General features: G+C 41.0%; 2 protein-coding genes and 1 long non-coding RNA gene across 4 annotated transcripts in view; 1 reads left to right on the plus strand and 2 right to left on the minus strand.

Annotated features, from left to right (window-relative positions):
• LOC139938092 (cholesterol 24-hydroxylase-like) overlaps window positions 1-4,822 on the minus strand; it is a 28,761-nt gene extending 23,939 nt beyond the window's left edge. For both annotated transcript variants that reach the window (XM_071933482.1, XM_071933475.1), the window contains exon 1: window positions 4,731-4,822. The gene's annotated coding sequence lies outside the window, so the exon portion shown is untranslated. The remainder of the gene's footprint in view (window positions 1-4,730) is intronic.
• Window positions 4,823-5,065: 243 nt separating this feature from the next.
• On the plus strand, window positions 5,066-21,168 carry LOC139939245 (uncharacterized). The gene is made up of 3 exons (XR_011786279.1): window positions 5,066-5,139; window positions 11,260-11,327; window positions 21,103-21,168. It is a non-coding gene; the product is annotated as an uncharacterized lncRNA (long non-coding RNA).
• Window positions 12,200-14,312, minus strand: LOC139940385 (uncharacterized). The gene has a single exon (XM_071936611.1). It carries the CDS (start codon window positions 14,310-14,312, stop codon window positions 12,339-12,341), a length of 1,974 nt encoding a protein of 657 aa, XP_071792712.1. The 3' UTR covers window positions 12,200-12,338.
• Window positions 21,169-22,428: the final 1,260 nt, after the last annotated feature.

Here is a 22,428-nt window from a genome sequence, read left to right on the forward strand (position 1 = left end):
CTAAGGTATCCATGCTGGCTGTCACATCACAAAGGGCAGCCAGGGCATGTCACAGTTACTGGGTTACTCTCTTAATGTAAACGAGTGAAAAAAGAACTCTTTAAAGAGCCATATGAAGGACAACTCTTTTTCGAGTGGTCTTCCACTCTTTTAGATTGAATTTTGCATCTTTTTGAGTGATTTTTCACTCTGTCCTGGAGTGAAACCCCTCTATAAGCGTGAAATAACCACCACTACAATAAAATTGTTATAATAATAATAACAACAACAACGACGACGACGACGACGACGACGACGACGACGACGGCGACGGCGACGGCGACGGCGACGGCGACGGCGGCGGCGGCGGCGGCGGCGGCGGCATTAACACAATGGTATTAGGAAAATTAAACAACATTAAATATTCACGAGCATGACATAGGTCACACATTCACAGTTTTGTTCACAATCGACCAAGGAAAATTTAACCAGGATGACTTTGGCAAAATGGTGCCCCCGGCCTATAGGAGGACAGCCGAAGATTCTCCCAGAATCATGCGAATCCCTCTAGTGTATCTGCCCATGCATCGAAAGGAAGCTTTTCTTTTTTGTTTGCTTTTACTGGAAGTTTCCCTCTGTTCTTGTGATCATCGTACTTTCCGGCTGCTTTCGTTTTTTTTCAATGTAACGCTTCCGTCTCATTTTGCCAGTCAACGCCATTTCTAAAGTACATTTCAAAAATTTGACTCCCATAAATGACCGACCGTGTTTGTCGACGAGGTAAAAGGAAAATCACGCAAATTCTTTCTAATCATATGATTTGTATAAAAAATTAATACAAACGCTTTCCAAAGACCAACTCGACCGATCCAAGGCAACGTGTTCCTTTAAATACAATAATTTATATAGGCCTAATACAAAAAAATGCAGAAAAAAAGAAAATGTGTAAATCACTCGCATTTCATACCTCTCTGCATCCAACAACTGAGCACCTACAAATCTTAAAGAAAAGTCATGGGCAGATATTGTTTTTGTTTAAAGGTTTAAGGTCATAAAATTGCATGGACATTTTGTAAAACTGTTTTTTTTATGGGAAAAATGCAAACAAATGAAAACAATGCACATAAATATTTGATTTTGTATAAAGCCAAACATAACAAGGAAGAAATGTGACATACATAGAAAACAATAACTATTTTACTAAAAAAGTTATTTTCCTGGTCCTTACATTCGATAGCAATAACTTAAAAATAAAAAGGAAGTTCAGGGGTGAATTTGATTTTTTGGGTCTATGTCCCTGTTTGCTTGGAATTGTCCAGATGTATGAAACTGGGTCCATAACTTTTACCACGGAACCATGTCCAAGGTTGCCCTACCACTAGGCCAGCCCAGGGCCCAATTCCATAGAGCTGCATAAGTAGAGAATTATGCTTAAAGGCAGTGGACACTATTGGTAATTGTCAAAGATTAGCCTTCACAGTTGGTGTATCTCAACATATGCATAAAATAACAAACCTGTGAAAATTTGAGCTCAATCGGTCATCGAACTTGCGAGATAATAATGAAAGAAAAAAACACCCTTGTCACACGAAGAAGATGGTTGATTTCGAGACCTCAAGTTCTAAACCTGAGGTCTCGAAATCAAATTCGTGGACAATTACTTCTTTCTCGAAAACTATGGCACTTCAGAGTGAGCCGTTTCCCACAATGTTTTATACCATCAACCTCTCCCCATTACTCGTCACCAAGAAAGGATTTATGCTAATAAATATATTGAGTAATTACCAATAGTGTCCACTGCCTTTAACACATTTTTCCTAAGCAAACATAAGCAGGATACCATTCACAAATTGTACATGTGACATGGTACTTTGGTTGGTAGCTTCATTCAACAACTTGTTTTGTACTTAGCTACTTTTTGTGCTTTTAAAAGCAGCTCATAAAATTTGGTCCTGTTCTGTGGGGAATTACAGCTATTACAGCTAATGAGGTGACAGAGTACAGAAAGAGCAAGTTTCTTTATTATCATGTAGTCAAAGATTGTAGTTCTGACTCGAACCCATATCACCGACAGTTAAGTCCCAAGCCTTCATTGTCAAAGTGCATTACCAAGCTCCGAACCTTGTAATGTTGCTTTACCTCAACGCTCATTTGCTGTTGTTATGGTGACATTTAATTAAATATATTTATCAGCTGTTCTCTGGTATTTTTTTGTCTAAGCCGAGATTTGACTCGCTCCATTTCACAAGGATGTATACTATGGATGATTCCAACCTGGTTTTGTTTTAATTGTCGGTATTTTGTGCAATAATTTCTTGTAAAGAGTAGCTCTGCAACAAGGTCTGTTACATCATAGTTTCCTCTATGGTTCAACCATATGACCCTCTTTTTACAACATGGTTTTGGCTCTGGCTTTGGCTCCGGCTTCGGCTACAGCTTTGCCTCCGGCTGAGCCCATCCCATGATTTCCTTATCCATAAGGGTTCGCATGCCGGGAAGTGTGACACCAGATGTTCAGGCTAGCCCTAGCCTAGACTGGTCCTGTTTCGTTATCCATAAGGGTTCGCATGCCGGGAAGTGTGACACCAGATGTTCAGGCTAGCCCTAGCCTAGACTGGTCCTCTTTCGTTATCCATAAGGATTTACATGCCACGAAGTGTGACACTAGATGTTAAGGCTAGCCCTAGCCTAGACTTGTCCTCTTTCGTTATCCATAAGGATTCACATGCCAGGAAGTGTGGCACCAGATGTTCAGGCTAGCCCTATCCTAGACTGGTCCTCTTTCGTTATCCATAAGGGTTCGCATGCCAGGAAGTGTGACACCAGATGTTCAGGCTAGCCCTAGCCTAGCCTGGTCCTCTTTCGTTATCCATAAGGGGTTCACATAACAGGAAGTGTGACACCAGATGTTCAGGCTAGCCCTAGCCTAGACTGGTCCCCTGATGTCAGATGTTTAATACATGGTCTCGCTGCATGACTGTATCATCAGAAGGCTTACCGAAATGTGTATTGTACTTTTAGATAATGATGACAGTGTTGTGTTTGGGTACAATTCAGTCGAGTGTAATACTACTCTAGTACGAGTACTTGGGCCATCGGTTCAAGTGTCCAGGTATATACAAAGTAGTAATCCGAGTACAGAGTTCAACAGCCGAGTACCAGGCACTTGGATCTGAAGAGTACGAGTCTGAGTACTTTAAAAGTACATTTCTGCAAAATCAGATTCCAGAATTACTTTTTCTAATTTCTAGGTGACAGTATGTAAATTTTTATTGTAATCCTGAAAACATAGACAACTTTATTCCTCTATTTTTTAAACTTGATAATTTTGTTAAGTATTGTGATGTGGTTGTTGTGGCACAATGGTCTTTAAGTTGATAGTGAATACTGTGTGCAAAGTTTCAAAAGAATATTTTTTTTGTAATTTTGTAAACCTCATTGGTGTTAATGGGTAAGTTAATATCATTCAACCTCTTACAAAAGTATTGGAGATAACATTTGACTAAAATTGAAACACCGTGTTATAAATAAATGTTGAGTTTCGATTAAAGCAATTCCATTCCTATTGGTAAATAAACCAAGTCTCAATTTCTTTATTAAGCAAAGACATTTTGTTGTTGGATTACAAATTCATTATCATTGCAGTCTTAATATTTCCACAAAGAAGGTCCTCGGGTTTTAATTCAAACTGTTGAAACTTACCGTCTCGTTCTTAGAGTGGTTATGATTTTGAAGGTGCCTCTTCATGATTTCATGTAAAGTTGTTTATTTTTTACTTTCACTGAATAATAATGGTACAAACACGCACATTCTTAGGACATGGTGTGCTAAACTGTTTGTACTGTGGTCAATTTCATAGAGCTGCTTAAGCATTTGCTTAAGCACGAACAGCTCGCTTATTTTACACATGTTACTGGCAAAAATGTACGTCATATACATCGATTGTGACTGGTATTTAGCTGTTGTTCACTAAGCATAACAATTGAGTGGAGTCTTGGCCGGTAATCTGATTTTACTAAGCAAGGATTTTTTTGCTTAAGCAAAATTTTGTGCTTAAGCAGCTCTTTGAAATTGGGCCCTGGTCTTATTTCCCCATAGTACTTGAAACATGTTATTGAATTGTAAGATCCGATTTCCATTTCTGAGTTCTGTGTATGGGTTTTGCCTCTTCTGTTTATTTTGTAAATTAAGTCCCAAAATCTTCACATGACTTAAACATATCAGTAATATTCTGAAGACGAGCAGGGCCCAATTTCATAGAGCTGCTTAAGCAAAAAAATTTGCTTAAGCAAACAAATCTTTGCTTTGTTAAATCAGATTACCGGCTAAGACTCCACTCAATTGTTATGCTAAGTAAACAACAGCGTAATATTAGTCACGAGCAATGTACATGTCATGAAATTTTTGCCAGTAACATGTGTAAAATAAGCAAGCTGTTTTCGTGCTTAAGTAATTTTTTTGCTTAAGCAGCTCTATGAAATTGGGCCCAGAGTATACTGTTCGAAACGCCGAAACCCAACTGGCTCTTTTCAGAGCCAACACTCACTCTAAGAGATTTACACATGGTTGTACCCGCAAGTTTACTAATTACTTATATATAGTTTCCTCTTATATCAATATACAAACGAATTCTTCGGGGAGTAATTAAATTCTCCGTTATGAATAAAATAAATAATGTTTTAGAGCCATTATACACTTTCGGAACAGAAAAAAAAGTTCAAAGATTTACAAATAACCAATACAGGGTTTACCGTATTGCCGAAGATCACATGCAGTAGCCTACGCCTCATATTCCTCACGAATCCGTCATTTTTGTGAAATAATGCAGCTCCCAACATACAAAATTCCCGTTTTGATCGTTTTTTTCATAGTGTTGTACGTTGCCGTGCGTACGCGTATACATTCGCGTGCAAGACGCATGATGCAAGACGCATGAATTCTTGGTCACCATTATCTTGACTGCACAGCGTTATAACACGCAAATGCAACGCAATATTTGTGCGTTGTGCGTCTTGCGTACACACGGCAGACTGTGAGGAGTACGAACAAAAATTTGAATTTCTTAACGTTGGGAGCTGCATTATTTCATGAAGATGACGAATTTGTGAAGAACATATGACGACCAAAACCCACCGCAAAAAATATATGCTGCCATGGAGTGTGAGTCTGTAAAATTATCCAAGGTTTGTCATTTCGGTGCGAAGAGATAACCTTGGTCGGGAAAAAATTATCAGTTGCCTTGTTCAGAACTTCGTAGAACACAGAAGTTTTGGTTTCTGCTGTGGTTGCAGCTTCAACACCCTCCCAATTGTAGTTTGTAATCCATTGGCCAAAGGCTCGTTGGTCCGAGTCTTTAATTGGGCGAACAACTCGTTTATGGTTGACATTGGTCGTTTTCATGGTGTTCAGGGGTTGCCACATAACAGTATTATGGTCGCTCAATCCAAGCGGTGATGAAATGATCGGCTCGTGATATAGATCTTTCAAGTTAGTTAAAATTTTATCAAGAATGGCTTGACCTCGCGTAGGGGTTTTGACGACTTGAAGGAGGCCGGACAAGCGGCAGATGTTGTCAGTGTCCAGTTTATTAAAATCTCCTAAAAGCATAACACCAGCGTTGGGATATTTGGTTTGAAGTGTGTTCAAAAATGACAGTAGGTGATCGGTGAGTATATTATCATGTGGAGAGGATGGTGGATGGTAAACGACACAGATGATAATACCACTCACCGATCTGGGAAGCCGTCGTGGGCGAGTCCAAATCCATAAAACCTCAAGATCATCGGGAATGTTGATTTCGCTCAAAGTTCTAAACTCTATGCCATTTCTGACATATAGGGCGACACCTCCACCACGTTTATTGATGCGTGGTTTACTGGCTAGTCCAAACTTGGGTATAGAGAAAACACTAGAGTCAATGTGAGCAGGAAACCATGTTTCAGTAATGGCTGCTATGTCGATGTTACTGGTGTCGAGCATTATCTGAAGTTCATCGATGCGTTGAACCAATGATCTAGCATTGATCAGGAACACAGGAGGTGCACTAAATCCGTTAGTATAGTCATTTGTAGATATACCAATCGGGACAGAAATCAGGTTTGACACGACAGACCCTCGTCGTGTTTGCGTGGAGTTGGCAATGGGTTGTCCATGTCCGCCCTGCGTGATAACTTGAATTTTTCTCTGTTTGTTTCTCCCCGCTCTAGAGCCACGTTTGACTTTAACTTTGGTTAGTTTGCAGAATTTTAAAGTCTTCCAAACCTCATTAGAAACAACCGATGTTGACTCACCAATATTTCTCAAATTTAGAAGTTCTGATCTTGAGTACTTATAACGTCGGCGATACAACTGCTCGTCGCCATTTTGTGATGGTTCCAGGTAATGGAGTGTGTGTGGAGACACACGTAGATCGGGTGTGGCGCGCTGGGTACCAGCGACACTGTTGAGAATGTCTATTGTAAACGTGATGTTGTACAGCAATACGAAGAGCCCGTACAAAAGCATGGCCATGATGGTGGTTCGCTGAACCATTGAATATTCCTCAGCTTTCCCGATAAAAAAACGTTAAAAACAGTCAAAGTTTCCAAACGGGAAGTCAAATAAAGAGACGACAACGTACAACATACCTCGACTGACACGCAGAACATGTAAAACTGGAACAAAAATTAGCTGAAATCACAAAATTATAAAAGAAAATCCGTTATGACATAATTTTTACCAAAAAGGTGGTATTTTACCCTACAAATGTTGGATTTTAGTGGGTTCTGCCCTGACCACATGGTAAGTCGGATCGGGCTGAAAATTTGTGTGCATTCATTTCTCATAAGGACCTACAAGCACAACAATTGTTATCAAAATCGGAAGACATGAGGTAAAAAAGTGAGTTGGTCTGACCATGGCCTGACTTGGAATGACCGATATACCAGGTTGTTTTAACGTTTAATTTTGCTGGTTCTTTGTATGACCATCGTATCATGAAGAGGCCTTTATACTATCATCGCTATGGTGTTTATTCTTCCTTCCTTGTGTTAGGAATTAGACTACACAATTTGCTCTAGCAATAAAACGGGGGCCCGGCAAACACTGAAGGGAAACAATTAAACGGGTATAAACGAGATTTGGGAAAAACAGTAGATTGATCTGCTGCACTCAACTAGAAGAAAATAAATGAGTTATGGCCATGTCAAACAGTGGCAATCATAGAACAATGCCAACGCATGGGATCGCGGGGACGGGGAGGCACTGAGGTGCTGGTTAGATGGGACGGGAGAAGGAGGGGGCACATGGTAGGAACGGCAAAATAAAATGCCTTGAACAAATGAACGGGGCTGGGATATAATTTGGAAAGGAAACAAAGAAAATTGACTTGAGGACGATAGACAGGACAGGAGTATAATAACAACCACTGCAGCAGGACCCGTGCAAAACTGAAAAACATAGATGGGACCGACTAATAAAAAAAAAATGGAAAAAAGACGGGCAAGTCTACGATTTCACAAAGCACTAAAAAGTTCGTCGTGACTCATAACGTCACTCCACTTACCAACGGGGCACAATGGAAACAACCACTAGCGGGACCCGCGCGAAACTTGAAAACATGAGTTCGGGCACTAGCGGGAAACCCGCGCTAACTGCGGGTTCCGCTAGATTTCCGCGCTGTTTCAATATCGATTTCACAAAGCACTAAGATTGATCTTAACTTTGTATCAATTTTAATTGCTAAGCAAAGAGTGACGTCACAATACCAATTACCGTGTCCTTGTTTGTACTCCGTTTCGTTTATTTTTTTCCCCGTTCAGTTTATTTTTTTTCCTGTCCCGTATTATTATTAGTCCCTTTTCTCGTTTTCCCTATCCCGTATTACTTCCCAGCCTCGGTAATTTTGTTCCGTCCTGGTCATTATTTTCGCGTCCTGTTTTTCCCCCGTTTTGTATTATTTGTCAGTCGGATTAATTTTGTTCCTGTCCCATTTATTATCCCCCGTTCGCGCACTTGTACGGGTTTTTGCAATGTTTTTTTGTTGTGCAAATTCATGTACTGCGGGTCCAGTTAGACAGGTAAACTGGGCAGTTAGCACAACTGAATACCCGATACGCATAACAATGTGCACTGTTGATGATCTGATCATAGTGCATGGGGGTGATCGTACACATTGACCACGTGACGACAGTAAAGTTGCGATGACATCATCAGATCACATCAAGAAATCAGTGTAAGTGTTAGTTTTACTGTCAACTGTCACATTAAAAAGAATAACAATATTCAGGAAACACCCACCAAATTGCGTTTTAAAGATATTGTTAAGCACATGTGTGACACATGCAAGCTGTCATTTTTTTGCACAAAACCAATCCAATGACTTCATAATTTAATGAATAACTGGAAATTGAGTGTACAAACTTCGGCTGGTTGTTAAAGTAACGGTAACCAAAGCCAAATACGTAAACTTTTAAGGCATGTTCTACTCAGTTTGTCCGAACTACAAAGAAAGTCGTGTGTTTGTGGAAGGGGAGGGGAACAAAAGTGGTGTAGATGTCACGAGTTTTAAAATAAAAATTAATGTCCCCATAATTATGTAAACTTTTAAAGGGACACACCGGCCGAATTGGGCTATTTGGGCTACAAAACAGACTCAGAAATGAATTCAACGGTCTTCATGGACTGAAGAAGAACAGTCCCTAAAAAAAATCATCAAATTTGGCCGCTTTCGAGCATTTTAAAACAAAAACGAAGGTCACGTGATTGTTTTAACCAAAAAGTGGTACAAACAGTCACGTGACCTTCCGGGCTAGTTTTACTTCCAGCCGTATAAAAGTAACTTACCAAACCAAAATTAAATCTTTTTTTTTACAAAATTATTAACAAGTAATTGGCGAAAAAGATCATGTATTCAAATTATCGCTACAAAATGTAAATAATGGTGAAAAATCTAAAGTAAGATTCGCATTCAAAGAGTCCGTGTAACGGAACTTGTTATATAACCCCACGGCGTGGAGCAATCGGAACGTAAGCCTCGGGGCATATCACGTACCGCATATGCCGTGTCTCGTGGGGGGCTGGAGGTGTAATTCCGGGCGCTATGAACTCCCAGCTTGCGGGTCTCGCCGTGAGCTTGGGAGGGGTTTGGGTTTGTCAGTCGGTACACCTCGTGTCGAATCCGTTATTTCTTATGATCGCAACGTTCCAATATTATGCTCTGCTTTGTTTCATGGCTCCTAATTTCTTTTTTCTAGGAGTTTTCAGGTAACAATAAAAAAATATTGATGATGTCAAAACGTAGGACTACCGCATTTTGTTATATTGACAGTGTTATTGTGCGAGTAGCTTAAAAAATGTTTTATGAAAAAGAAAAGAAGGATACAAAAACGGAGCCCCCGATCGAAAAAAGACCAGGTGAATAATAATTTTGTCAATAACGATTTTTGTTTACAGCAACCATCTATAAAAACATTATTTATGATTATACAGCCCTAAATTGCGTAAACGGTGAGCCGGTGTGTCCCTTTAATTTAAGGCGTGTTTTATTCAATTTGTCATAATTTGCTTGAGGACGGATGCATGTGTCCTGAAAAATGGAGATGCGTGATAGATGCCATTACCCCGTCCCCCTGCCCCTTCCTCTCCCAGCCCCGCGTGCTCTAATGTCTGACTCTGTTCTCCATGATCCCGTCCCCTAGCAACAGTTAAATAAAAGGTGCCGTTCCCCCGTCCCCTGCCCCTTTCCTATCCCCGTCCCACGTGCTCTAAAGCCTGCCTCCGTTATCCCTGATCCCGTCCCATATAGCAACAGTTAAATAAAAGCTGCCGTTCCCCCGTGTCCCCCTACCCCTGCCGGTGTGGCGGTCTCGGAGCTCCGGCGTACTCAGAGCTGCAGATTACCAAATACGGTAGTATTACGTCATGCCAAGCCTGCGCACCCCAAGCGAAAGTAGTTGATTTTAGCGCCGTGCGGAGTCGACTGACTGTTTTGCTCTACACCACAGAGTTATTGACCCATTTCACCTGACGTCATCAGCAGTTGTGTAGAAAAAGTTTTTGTTCGCCATGGACGCGGTAAAAATTTCACGTTCGAAAGGCGACGCGCGAAAATGAACACGGGAGAAAGGTCTTTGACGCGGTAAATGTCACGTGCTGACGGCAAAAAGTCACGTGCTGACGGCAACGCACAGAAAATGTACACGGAAGATAGGCAATGGCGGCCCCCGTGCCAGAACCCGCGTATTCAGGCGCGCAGTGTAGGAGTTATGTTGTCATAAGATGCTTTATTATATTTTGTCCTTATATTTTGTCAGTCCTCATCATTGTTAAGCATGTAGAGAGTCATAAAAAGAGCATTGAACCTTTAAATCTATACAATCGCCAAAAAGCATGAAGCTTCTGACAACACTGCTCCCCAGTTCAACAAATACCAAAACATTTTTTTGAAATTCCTACAGACCAGTATCTTTCAAGCCTGGTAGTCCAACTTTCCTAAATATGCTACTTTCGGACTTAATAGAATCTTCCATTCACAATTAACTGTACTTTTGTCAAACGCATTTTTGGAAAGATTAAGGATGCATATTTATCATATCCAGCTGAGAGGTAGGTCCACTATTTTGTTTTTACACAGTGGAGCCCTCAACTTTGGGAAATTTTTATTCATGAAAAGAGCTGAATTAGGTGAAATATGGTAATTTTCTACTTTTGACCGTTGCCATGGAAACGAAGGTGTAAATGCAAAACTTATGCTTTATTTTTACATTTTGGTTGATGGCCTTCACTTGTGCAAAGTTTAAACGAAATCTATTTTTGAAAGTCTGCCACCACTTCTTTGATTTTTAGAGCAACCCAGTCTTAAGTTTTCCCATGCAGATTTTAGAAAACTGGTTAAACTTTCTTAAGCATTTTTCTTTAAAGACAGTTTTGCCAATTAATTGCTTCGCCCCTTTCTCCGGTAAAATACGTCCATCTTCCGGCCACAAGGTGAACCTTTTCTGTAATCCATTTACCTTTTGATACCAATAAAATATGGATTGCACTAAGTGTTACCAACCGCCGTTTAATTTGACGTATAAACAATGCAATAGTGTGTACATGTACGCGCTCGCACAGCTCTTATAATTAAAGCCAACTTGAATTATAGCCTTGCAATCATCAAATACGGCGGTTGATGATGCGTATTTCATCCATCTATATTTTGCTATGGCCAAGTTTAACGTTTTAGTGAAATTAATGTAAATATTTCATGTTTATTACTACTTAAAAGGTTTTTTTAAATTATGATAATCCTTTATATAGGGGTAGACCTGGAACTGTGGGCCCATGAACATAACTGTGAACGTCTATGGCCGGTATATAAAGAAAAGGTTAGTGAAGTCATTACAGGAGAACACCACCAGGCTATAAGGCCACATACCAAAAAAATTGTTGATCGTCCCCGCCCGACCGTTAAAAACCCCCCGACCCCATTTTTTATTTTATTTTTTATTATTTTTATTATTGAAAACATGTCTGGATATCTCTTTATACTTTTACTGCCCAGATTTTTCAGCTGATATTTTTTTCAAAATGTACAGGTTTGAAAAGATGTTTAAAGAAGGTTTTTATTCATGTTGGCAAAGCAAGAAAAATTCTTCAAATATTTACTTGGGCTACACTGTGCTTAGTTGTTTGAAAAAGTTTACAGAAAATGTCATCTAGGAGTTAAATTTGTTTGACAAAACTATTGAAAACATCAAAAACACACAAACCCTCTGTTTTATAGTGATTGTGATGACTTCTTTATTCTTGATTTCATATTTGGCTTGTAAACAAAGCTTAAAAAATAAAAAATAAAAAACTCCCTCCCTCCCCCATCCGCAAAAAAAGGACGATGAACAATTTGTTTTTTTATGTGGCCTAAGGTGACCGTGGATATAGAAGATCCATTGGTCGGGAGAAGGGGGAGCCAGATGTCGCTTATGTGGAAGCCGATGTCTTGGGGTACGGTGTCATGCTTGTGGATCTCGATGGCCTCTCTAATGCGTCTAGGGTGCCACGCCTGGATGGGAGCGATGATTTCAGCAGCATTCCAGTTCACTCGGTGGTCAGCGATGTGGGAATGCTTGACGATGGCGGATTTATCGAAGTCCCCCCTCCTTCCGTGTGCTCGGTGTTCCTTAAGTCTAGTGGGAAGGTTACGCCCGGTTTCCCCGACATAAACCTTACCACATTCGCATGGAATGCGATAGACTCCGGCACGGGCGGAGGGGTCCTTCTTGTCCTTGTGCGATTGGAGAGAGCCATGGAGTTTCTTCGGGGCGGAGTGATACACCTTGATACCTGCTTCCTTGAAGATGCGTTGGAGGCGATGAGAGGGGGGACCTAGGTATGGTAAACTAACTGTGGGTGTGTGTGTTTGACCTTGGGTATAGGAGACCCTTTGGTCGGGGGGGGGGGACGGGCTTGCTAGTCTTGACTTGCTTGGCGTTGTATCCATTCCGCTGTAGAGAAGTGGTGATGTGCTGCAACTCATGCTGGAGGCTATCCGGATCACAAATGGTATAAGCCCGTTGAACCAGCGCACGGTTGACTGACGACTTGATGGCTGGATGATGGAAAGACCGCTGATGTAGGTAACGGTCGGTGTGGGTGGGTTTCCGGTAAATGCTGTGATGTAGGGTGCCGTCTTGGTTTCTTGTAATGAGAACATCCAGAAAGGGTAACTTTCCGGAATGTTCTTGCTCCATGGTGAACTTGATACTGGAGTGTTGTTGGTTGAGGTACTGCAGAAATTCATGGAGAGAGTCCTGACCGTGGGGCCACACGACAAAGGTGTCGTCTACGTAGCGGAGCCACAGGCTGGGTCGGAGGTCAGCGGTGAGGAGTGATGAGGACTCGAACTCTTCCATGAATATGTAAGCTAGAACCGGGGATATAGGGAATCCTATGGAGGTCCCAGCTGTCTGCTCGTAGTACTTGCCCTGGAATTGAAAACAACTGGAGGAAACGCATGTGTAAAGCAAATCATGAATTTGGTCAGGTGAAAGACCAGCACGATCAGGGAGGGATGGGTCATGTGATAATCTCTCCTTGGCCAAGAAGCAAGCTTCATCAGTGGGCACATTGGTGAAGAGAGATTCCACATCAAAACTTACCAAGATATCAGTGGGTTGTAGGGTTAGGTTGCGGGTAATGTCAACAAACTGGGTGGAATTGGAAACATGGTGTTCAGTGAGACCCACCAGGGGTCGAAGTACTTTAGCTAGGTACTTGGCAGTGTCGTAGGTGGGGGAGCCCCTCGAGGCAACTATGGGGCGGAGGGGAACTTCCGGCTTGTGAATCTTGGGATTGCCGAAGAACCTGGGACAGGTGGAGCTGGATGGGCGGAGCCTACGATAGAGAGGGACGGAGAGAGCTCCAGACCGGTGGATGGAAAGGAGTTTGCTGGCAACCCTCTTCTCGATGCTAGGGGTGGGGTCCTTGGGGAGGGGGCGGTATGAACCAGATGATAAAATGTTGCTTACCTTGTCAGTGTACTCCGTGCGGTCCATGATAACAGTGGCATTCCCTTTATCAGCAGGCAAGATGTGAATGGATTCGTCCCGGCGAATTTCTCGGAGGGCTGCCTGCTCAACCTTGGAAAGGTTGGACTTGGCTGGTTTCGCCTTCTGCAGAACCTCGTTTATCTTGATCCGGACATCAATCTTCTCCGTCTTGCTGAGGTGTTTGAGAGCTTGCTCTGTAGACTGGATAATTTCTTCGTTGGGGATGGACTTGGGGGGCTGGGCAAAGTTCATACCCAGGGACAGGACGCTGGTCTCGGTTTCCGTGATACTCCGGTTGCTAAGGTTGACTACGGTGTGTTTCTGGAAAGCGCGTTGACTACGGAGGTGAACTGGTGGCCGTAAGGATATAGGAGATCCTGTGGGTTGCCCAGGGACGCGATTGAATAGAGATATAGGAGATCTCATCTTCTCGGAGGGTGCGCGATTGAAGTGAGATATAGACGATCTCTGCTTCTGGTGGTATAACTTGTGGAATTTGGCTATCTGCTTCCTGCGGGCGGTCGCGAAGGCATGTTGGCTGGATGAACTGGAGAGGGCGCTGATCTTGGAGAAATCTCTCGGGTGTAGGGAGGATTGCAGTTCCCGCTCGGTGTGAGTGATGTCATGATCTAGACCGGCTAGAGATGATCTGGTGGATGATATCCGCTCCTTGAGAAGGGCGGAACTAGCGGCTTGAAGGATGGACGTAGAACGGCGGCTGCGGACTGGATCTTGGAGGCGGAGTCCGTGTGGCATCAGGTTTGAGTCTCGGCAACGTTTAAGGAAGGCTAGGTTATTTATGAGTTTAGAACGTCTTACCGACATCCGTTCATATAACCTAACCGCCTTAAGGATAGATTGTATAGTTTCGCAAAATTCGGTACCTTCTTGGCAACTCGCTGGAAGTGGGAACCGCATTGAAGAAATCCAAGTGATACCTGATGAGGAGGGCGAAGATGGGCGGCTACAGAGAGTGGTGAAGCCGATGGTTTACTAGCCGGGCCAATCGGGTGAGTCGCTACATTTTCAGACCTAATGCTGGGGCAAGTACAGCCCCAACAGTAACGCTAGTAGGTAACACGAGTACCGTGAATACGGAAAGGTTTCAAACATCTAGTATGTATAAAGGGCCAATAATTGCGAACATCCCACAGATTAATAGTCAGGATATTTCATGGCCTTTACACGTAACTCGGGGTATAACGGTCCAACATTCTCAAAGCATGAGTACAGGTACACAAGGACAAGAAAGGGCGGACAATCATATTTTTTCTGGCAGCTTGCCGTTTAATATGAAAGTTAGTCAGAGCTTGTGTCAGTCAGGCCAATCAGGAATAAGTAAGCCTAGTAGTTTAGTGTACAACTTGGCAAACTCTAGTCAATATTCAGGGTGTTCCATACATAACAGGGATGGGGCATGTAGTTGGTTAGGAGGGACATCATCTTCAATAGAACTGGGTGGTGCCAAACTTTCAAATGCAGGGTGCAAAATAAGTACAGTAGGGAGCAGTTGCATGTGGGGGTCCATTGATTGCACAGCGGGCTCTTGAAGCATACCGGTGGCGGATAACATGCAGCATATGAATTAACCATCAACTCCCTTTAATCCATTGATATCAGTTTGTAGCGAATTGGGCGAGGGCCTACCGCTAACCTTAAAATTTTTAAGATTATTCATAGCGAGTTTGTGGATTTTGCTGTGATCTTATAAAGAAGAGTGATCCTATAGTAGTACAAATAGCCTACCGCTAACCTTAAAATTGTTAAGATTATTCATAGCGAGTTTGTGGATTACGCTGTAAGTTTATAAAGCAGAGTGACCCTATATTAGTACAAATAGCGGTCAAGACACAGTAATTCTTGCTGGCTGTAAACGAGGGGGGTTTTATAATATGGAAAGATAATAAACACATGCGTCCAATTACTTCTATACATTACATGGACCTCTGCATTTTTTGACTTATGTAGCAGTGTATTTGCGAGCTCATCTCCATAGAACACATAGAATTATTGAAATAGTGCCAGATCGTACACACAGAGATCAGCAGCTCGTCCAATAAGGGGGGATGGCGCACTTTTAGAATGAGGCAGCAGTTAACACCAGTTAGATCATGGGCATAATTGACGATGAATTATGGGCATTGCACGTCACAGCACCATGTGTTAATCAAGCTCTAGAACAAAGTGTACATAAAGAATAGAAGGGCAATACCAAGTTTCATTATGACCTTTCGGAATGATTGATCATTATTAGGCACTAAATGGCCAGCTTCCATAAATCAAGGGGTAGCCTATTGCATAATATTAAAATTAAAGACCTTTGCATCTTCTTCCATTTGTACATACGTATCTGGTATTTCATATGTTTAATGAATAGGGTGGTATAGATGGCCTTAGCTTTCGATCCAAACCGGACCTAGTTCAGAGGCATAAAACAAGTACAAACAAATACATATCCATTCATAGAAAAAGAGAGGGGTAATGGATTAAATGAAGAAAGAAGCGAGAAAGAAAGAAGCGGGAAAATAACAGCTAATCAAAGTTTCTATTTCAGAAACAATTGGTGGCTATGAACCAATACGAGTAGAGTGGCGAGGACAAAGGAGGTTTCATATGAAAGGATGGATTACTGGACCATAAAAGTGGTAAATGCATTGTTCGCTAAGAATGCAGGGAAACATGAAAGGGTAGAATTAGAGAACAAGTTGCATCATGATGCAATTAACAATGGTCAATTAATAGAGAAAAGCAAGATCAAAAGTACGATGGTATTAAAAACAGGTATGAGGGACCTGTGGAAAAAAGAAGGGGGGTTACTTACTTGAGATAGTTATAGTAACAAATATATAGGACAACTTTAAAAAATTAATTTATACTTGAGTTACAGAATATAAACAACATTATAGTTCTCAAGCAGAAGTGAAGTGGGGGTAACGGGAAGTTATTTAACACCAGTGTTTATGTTTAGTCCAAAGGGCTTGACTGTCTTGAGTTGGTGAATCCAGTGTGATTCTCTATGCTTGCAGTTATATTTCATATGTTCATAAATTGCACAAATGGGAGGATCCCACGGGTAGTTTCATTGTTTCTAAGATGAAAGAGGATTGTAGACGCTTGGACCCTCGGCAAGATTCAAGATGTTCCATTACATTTCCAGTGCTGAGCAGTCTGGTTAGTTTTTACCACCAGTCTGCAAAATATTGAATTATTCGGTTGGGTCCTGAGGCGAATTAGAATAAATCTGCTTTATACTTGTTAAGTATAAAGAGTTACACGGTTCAATGGTTTGGCGGGAACATTGAATAGGACTGGGTGCGGTACCCAGGGTAAGGCTTATCTGGCTATGCTATCAATATACACATTAAAGCTTTGTTAATTTAGTCTTTTTTTTAGTCGTTATATAGTTTAAGTATCATCGGTAACAGTAGCAGCTACCATAGCTTAGCAGGGAGGTCAGTATTAGCTTGAACCTGAAAGCGTTGATTTGCATAGATCAGGTGTACGTTTCCAGTATCGGTTGGTTTTTCGTATCTGGCGGTCAACACAGCACTGATGTTCCATGGCAATGACACGTTGTGTCGTAAAAATGTCGGTACAAAATGTAACGAACAATGGAGGCGGGCTAAACCGTAAAGCTTACGTATATGAACAACAAAAGCGCATGATTAAAAATTATCAGTTGATCCGGTTATTCAAGTTACAGGGTGTAATTATTGTCAGTGAAGACGAAAATTCGGTCGTTACAAAAAGTAACAAACATTATAATGTGGGACTAAACGTACAGAGTATGTACATGAGATGAGAAGACGCATGATTAAAAATGATCGAGTGATCCGGTTATTCAAGTTACAGGGTGTAATTACTGGCAGTGAAGATAACAATTCGTAAAGTGGTTACAAAAAGTAACCCATTATAATGTTGGATTAAAATGTAACAGAGCATACACATGAAATGACAAGATGCATGATTTAAAATAGGTTCAATTACAGGGTGTAATTTTTACAGTGAAGACAAAAATGTTCGATGCAAACGTAGAAGAGTGTGAAGATGAAAAGAGAAGATGAATGATTAAAAAGGAATCAGTTGCTCCGGTTGCAGCATAGCTTGCAGACATCTTCATCCGGTTGCAGCATAGCTTGCAGACATACCATATTTGACCTATATGACCTTTATTAAAGTAGCATAGTTAATGTTTAAAGTATAATCAGCATATGAAGCTCTGCTGTTAAAAGCAGCATTCTTGGTTGCCCTTTTCGGTTATTCTGAGGGTGAGTGAGTTTACAACTCACGATGGCAAATTCCCGGGCGTTGCGTATTGGTGATATTTCCTTTAATCAGGAAGGGAGTTTGCAAGTAGTTCTAAGATATTCAAAAACGGATCAAGTGGGTAAAGTTCAATCATTTCTATTGACAGGAATGCCAATACTTCACCGTTTGTACATTGAGGGGGGACCCTATGTCAGCCAGACAAGTTAATCACATCTTAAAGTAGGGATTAAGGCCATCAGGTAAACCCCACACCCTTTTCAGTTCATAGTTGCAGGATATGTTTGGGGTTCGGGAGGAACAAATCAAAAGTATGGGGAGATGGAAGTCTGGAGCACTTGAATCCTACATTAGGCCAGACTTAATGTTTTCAATTGTCTAAAAGGGGGTAGCTTGTAGCAAGGTCATAAATAAGCAGTGTAGACAACCGCTTCTTTAATTAGCATATTGCTGTTTAAGATAAATAATCATTTACAAGATTGGTGAATGTTGAGTTGGTTGTTAACAAATTGTGTACAACATTTTCAACTACATACAAGACTTTGACAAGATAAAATATTGGTCAGAACAGATTACCCAGGCTGTTTTTCTTTGAATTTGTTTTTATACAGATGTTTATCGGGGACAGTATCATTCGCCACAGCAGCGGCACAGTGGTGGTACAGTGACATGGAAAGGCGTGTCCGGGGCACGCCTGGACGGCTGGGACTAGGCTCAGGAGATACGGCAAAAGGCGAGGTCCCGACGACAATAGTGTTACATCTAAGGACCAAAGATATCTTGAAGGAAAATTCGGGACACATAACACATAGGGTAAAAGGGAGCCTAAAGATGTTCATCAATCCGATGCAAGAACGTGGGTACCGGGACAGTATCATTCGCCACAGCAGCGGCACGGTGGAGGTACAGTGACATGGAAAGGCGTGTCTGGGGCACGCCTGGACGGCTGGGACTAGGCTCAGGAGACTCCTGGCAAAAGGCGAGGTCCCGACGACAATAGTGTTACATATAAGGACCAAAGATATCGTGAAGGAAAATTCGGGACAGATAAGACATAGGGTAACAGGGAGCCCAAAGATGTTCATCAATCCGAAGCAAGAATGTGGGTACCAGGACAGTATCATTCGCCACAGCAGCGACACAGTGGTGGTACAGTGACATGGAAAGACGTGTCTGGGGCACGCCTGGACGGCTGGTACTAGGCTCAGGAGATACCTGGCAGAAGGCGAGGTCCCGACGACAATAGTGTTATATCTAGGGACCAAAGATATCTTGAAGGAAAATTCGGGACAGAGCAGACACAGGGTAAAGAGAGCCTAAAGGTAATTAGGAACATCCTACCCAACACACGGTTAATTTGGTCAGACATTTTGTTAAGGGTGAAGTATCAAGGTAAAGTTAAAGGAGGGCAGAAAAACGCTGCACTTGGGATTTAAATATGTGTGCAAAGAAGATACTTCGGGAGATGCAAAACGCACCTGTTATAAAACACCCCCATCTCATTAACCCTTCCCGGAAGGTGCGTACTGGCAAGACATGATTCATTTGGTTCCATCAAAATTTATCAGACGGGTTGAGGTTCTCCACTTCACAAAAAAAAAAAAAAAAATTGCTTTGGCGGTAAGTTTAGGTTGTTCCTATAAACAGGAAGCTAATAGGCATTGTAGCCTGTAAGGAAGTGGTAAATTAATTTATGTGAATTGATATGGATAAATATGGTGGTAATAAAATGATGTGATTGTATATAAAGAAGTAGATTAATTTGGTACCTTCTTGGCAACTCGCTGGAAGTGGGAACCTCATTGACCTGGAGTTTTCTCCAGTCAATGAGTGCATTTATAATTATAATAATTGTAATTAGTCTGGTACCTTCTTTGGCAAATCGCCGAGAAGTGGGAACCTTTGCGGATTGGAAATTTACCGTTCGCAAAGTGAGGAATTGGGACCCTTTGCGAATTGGTCGCAAAATGTATTATAATGGGAACTGGTATACTTCTTTATGAGTGTGGATATCACTGGATGGAATTAAATAAAGGGAAATCCCTTATATTATTATGAATTGGCGTTTTACCACAGAATTCAGAGTACGGAATAAATTAACTCTTGGCAGAGTTCACTACAACAACAAATCCTTGTGTCTGTGTATATTTATCAGGTGGTAATAGGGTTTAATGCGTAACGCAGTAAACCGATTTGACACCAGGAAATATGCATAATTATAGTCAGGTTGCACAGTCGGGGCTATAAGCGATTGGGATTGTCAGGGCGCATTCAGACGTGGTTCCATTGTTCTTTTCAACCAACCAAAGCAATGCATTTCGGGAAAGGGTGCTTGTCTTTCTGGGAACCGTCATTGAATATTCTGCCACCGAGGAGTTAAGATAGATTGTATAGTTTCGCAAAATTCCCTCCCTCCCTCCCTGGGGTTAATGGAAGGGTCAGGGTATTACGGAATACGTGGTACAGATTGATATGACTGATAATCTTACAACTTACACTTAAAGCGGTAAGTTTAGGTTGTTCCTATAAACAAGAAGCTAATAGGCATTGTAGCCTGTGAGGAAGTGGTAAATTAATTTATGTGAATTGATATGGATAAATATGGTGGCAATAAAATGATGTGATTGTATATAAAGAAGTAGATTAATTTGGTACCTTCTTGGCAACTCGCTGGAAGTGGGAACCTCATTGACCCGGAGTTTTCTCCAGTCAATGAGTGCATTTATAATTATAATAATTGTAATTAGTCGCAAAGTGAGGAATTGGGACCCTTTGCGAATTGGTCGCAAAGTGTATTATAATGGGAACTGGTATACTTCTTTACGAGTGTGGATATCACTGGATGGAATTAAATAAAGGGAAATCCCTTATATTATTATGAATTGGCGTTTTACCACAGAATTCAGAGTACGGAATAAATTAACTCTTGGCAGAGTTTACTACAACAACAAATCCTTGTGTCTGTGTATATTTATCAGGTGGTAAACCGGTAATATGTAAAATATTTGTCACATGGCTGATGGGCGTGAAAGTAATTTTGAGATACCGACAACAACAATTCATGTTTAGATTCCAATTAACTACCACTAACTAATAATTGGAAATTGTTAGTTTGTGCAACATCTTAAATGAAGGGTTGTAACTTTCCACCATCTATAAAATAACTATAAAACTTAAATGTTGAGATAAATTCAGCCAAAAATATGACCTATTTAACATTCGCTTTAGAGTTAGAGCACCAGGAAATGTGTGGGGCGGATGCACAATCATTATACATTTTGCTCCGTATCTGTGAATTCTAACATTATATAACAAGTCTTTGTTTTGTATGCACTTTATTTTATTTCAGAGTGGAAAAGTGATTGACAAGTTTACCCTCATCAAAGATCGCCATGGGCCCGAAGCGTGGCTGTGATCTTTCCTTTCAGATTCCTGCTGACAAATCAGTTTATTTCAGCAAAATTATTGTTAAGATCGTGATTAAAAAAAATGAAAGAAAATATACATTTGGGTTCGTTCATGAAATGGGTGCTGTTCTTTAACGGCATTTTTATGGTATTTTTTTTAATGGTTGGTTGAAGGCAACAAATTTAAATGCAGTGGACACTATTGGTAATTATTCAAAGTTAGCATACAAACTTACTTGGTAACAAGCAATGGAGAGCTGTTGATAGTATAAAACATTGTGAGAAACGGCTCCCTCTGAAGGAACGTAGTTTTCGAGAAAGAAGTAATTTTCAACTAAAATATTTTAATTTTATCTCGAGACCCCAAAATTAACTTTTGAGGTCCCGAAATCAAGCATCTGAAAGCACACAACTTCGTGTGACAAGGGTGTTATTTCCTTCATATAGTTATCTCTCAACTTCGACGCCCAATTGAGTTCAATATTTCACTGGTTTGTTATTTAGTGCATAGGCTATATTCTAGACTGGTCGTTGACAATTACCAAATGTGTCCAGGGGTCGATTTCACAAAGGTAGTCCTAACTTAGGACTAGTCCTAAGAAATGCTAAGAGATAGGACTGGTCCTAAGTTAGGACCAGTAACTAATCCTAACTTAGGACTGGTCCTATATCTTAGCATTGCCTAGGACTAGTCCTTAGTTAGGACTACCTTTGTGAAATCCACCCCAGTGTCTATTAAAATTGACATGTCACTTGTCACATGTTAGCATTTTTTCCAGCAAGAAACATTTTCCTGTACCCCGAGAAAGTTGAGAATATTTTCATTTGCTTTTAACTTGCTTTATGACCACAATGGGTATAGCATTAGATTATACAGGAAGCACATTGACAAACTTATTGAACCATAAAAACATTAGGAACGTCTTTGTGGGTAAAAGACTGCAATGAAAATCAATTGTTCACGGGTTGCAGTGGTGCGTAAAAAAAATCTACTATCATGTAACAATACAAATTAAAGGGTCAAATGACATTCATGTGTGCAAGTTTTCAGGTTATCGGTTCATAAAAAAAAGCAAACAAAACTGCTTAGTAAACTTTTAACTGCTTTGCTTTATAATTATAATTGGTATAGCATTACGTTATTAATGAATTACAGTGAAGAACTTGTTAATCCATTAACAAAATGTAATTGCAACCAGCTTATTAAAAGAAATTGAGACTTGGGCAATTTACCCATAGGAGTTTAATAACTACAATCTCTCATACTT

This window comes from Asterias amurensis, chromosome 1 (assembly GCF_032118995.1).
Source record: "Asterias amurensis chromosome 1, ASM3211899v1".
Classification (NCBI taxonomy): Eukaryota; Metazoa; Echinodermata; class Asteroidea; order Forcipulatida; family Asteriidae; genus Asterias; species Asterias amurensis.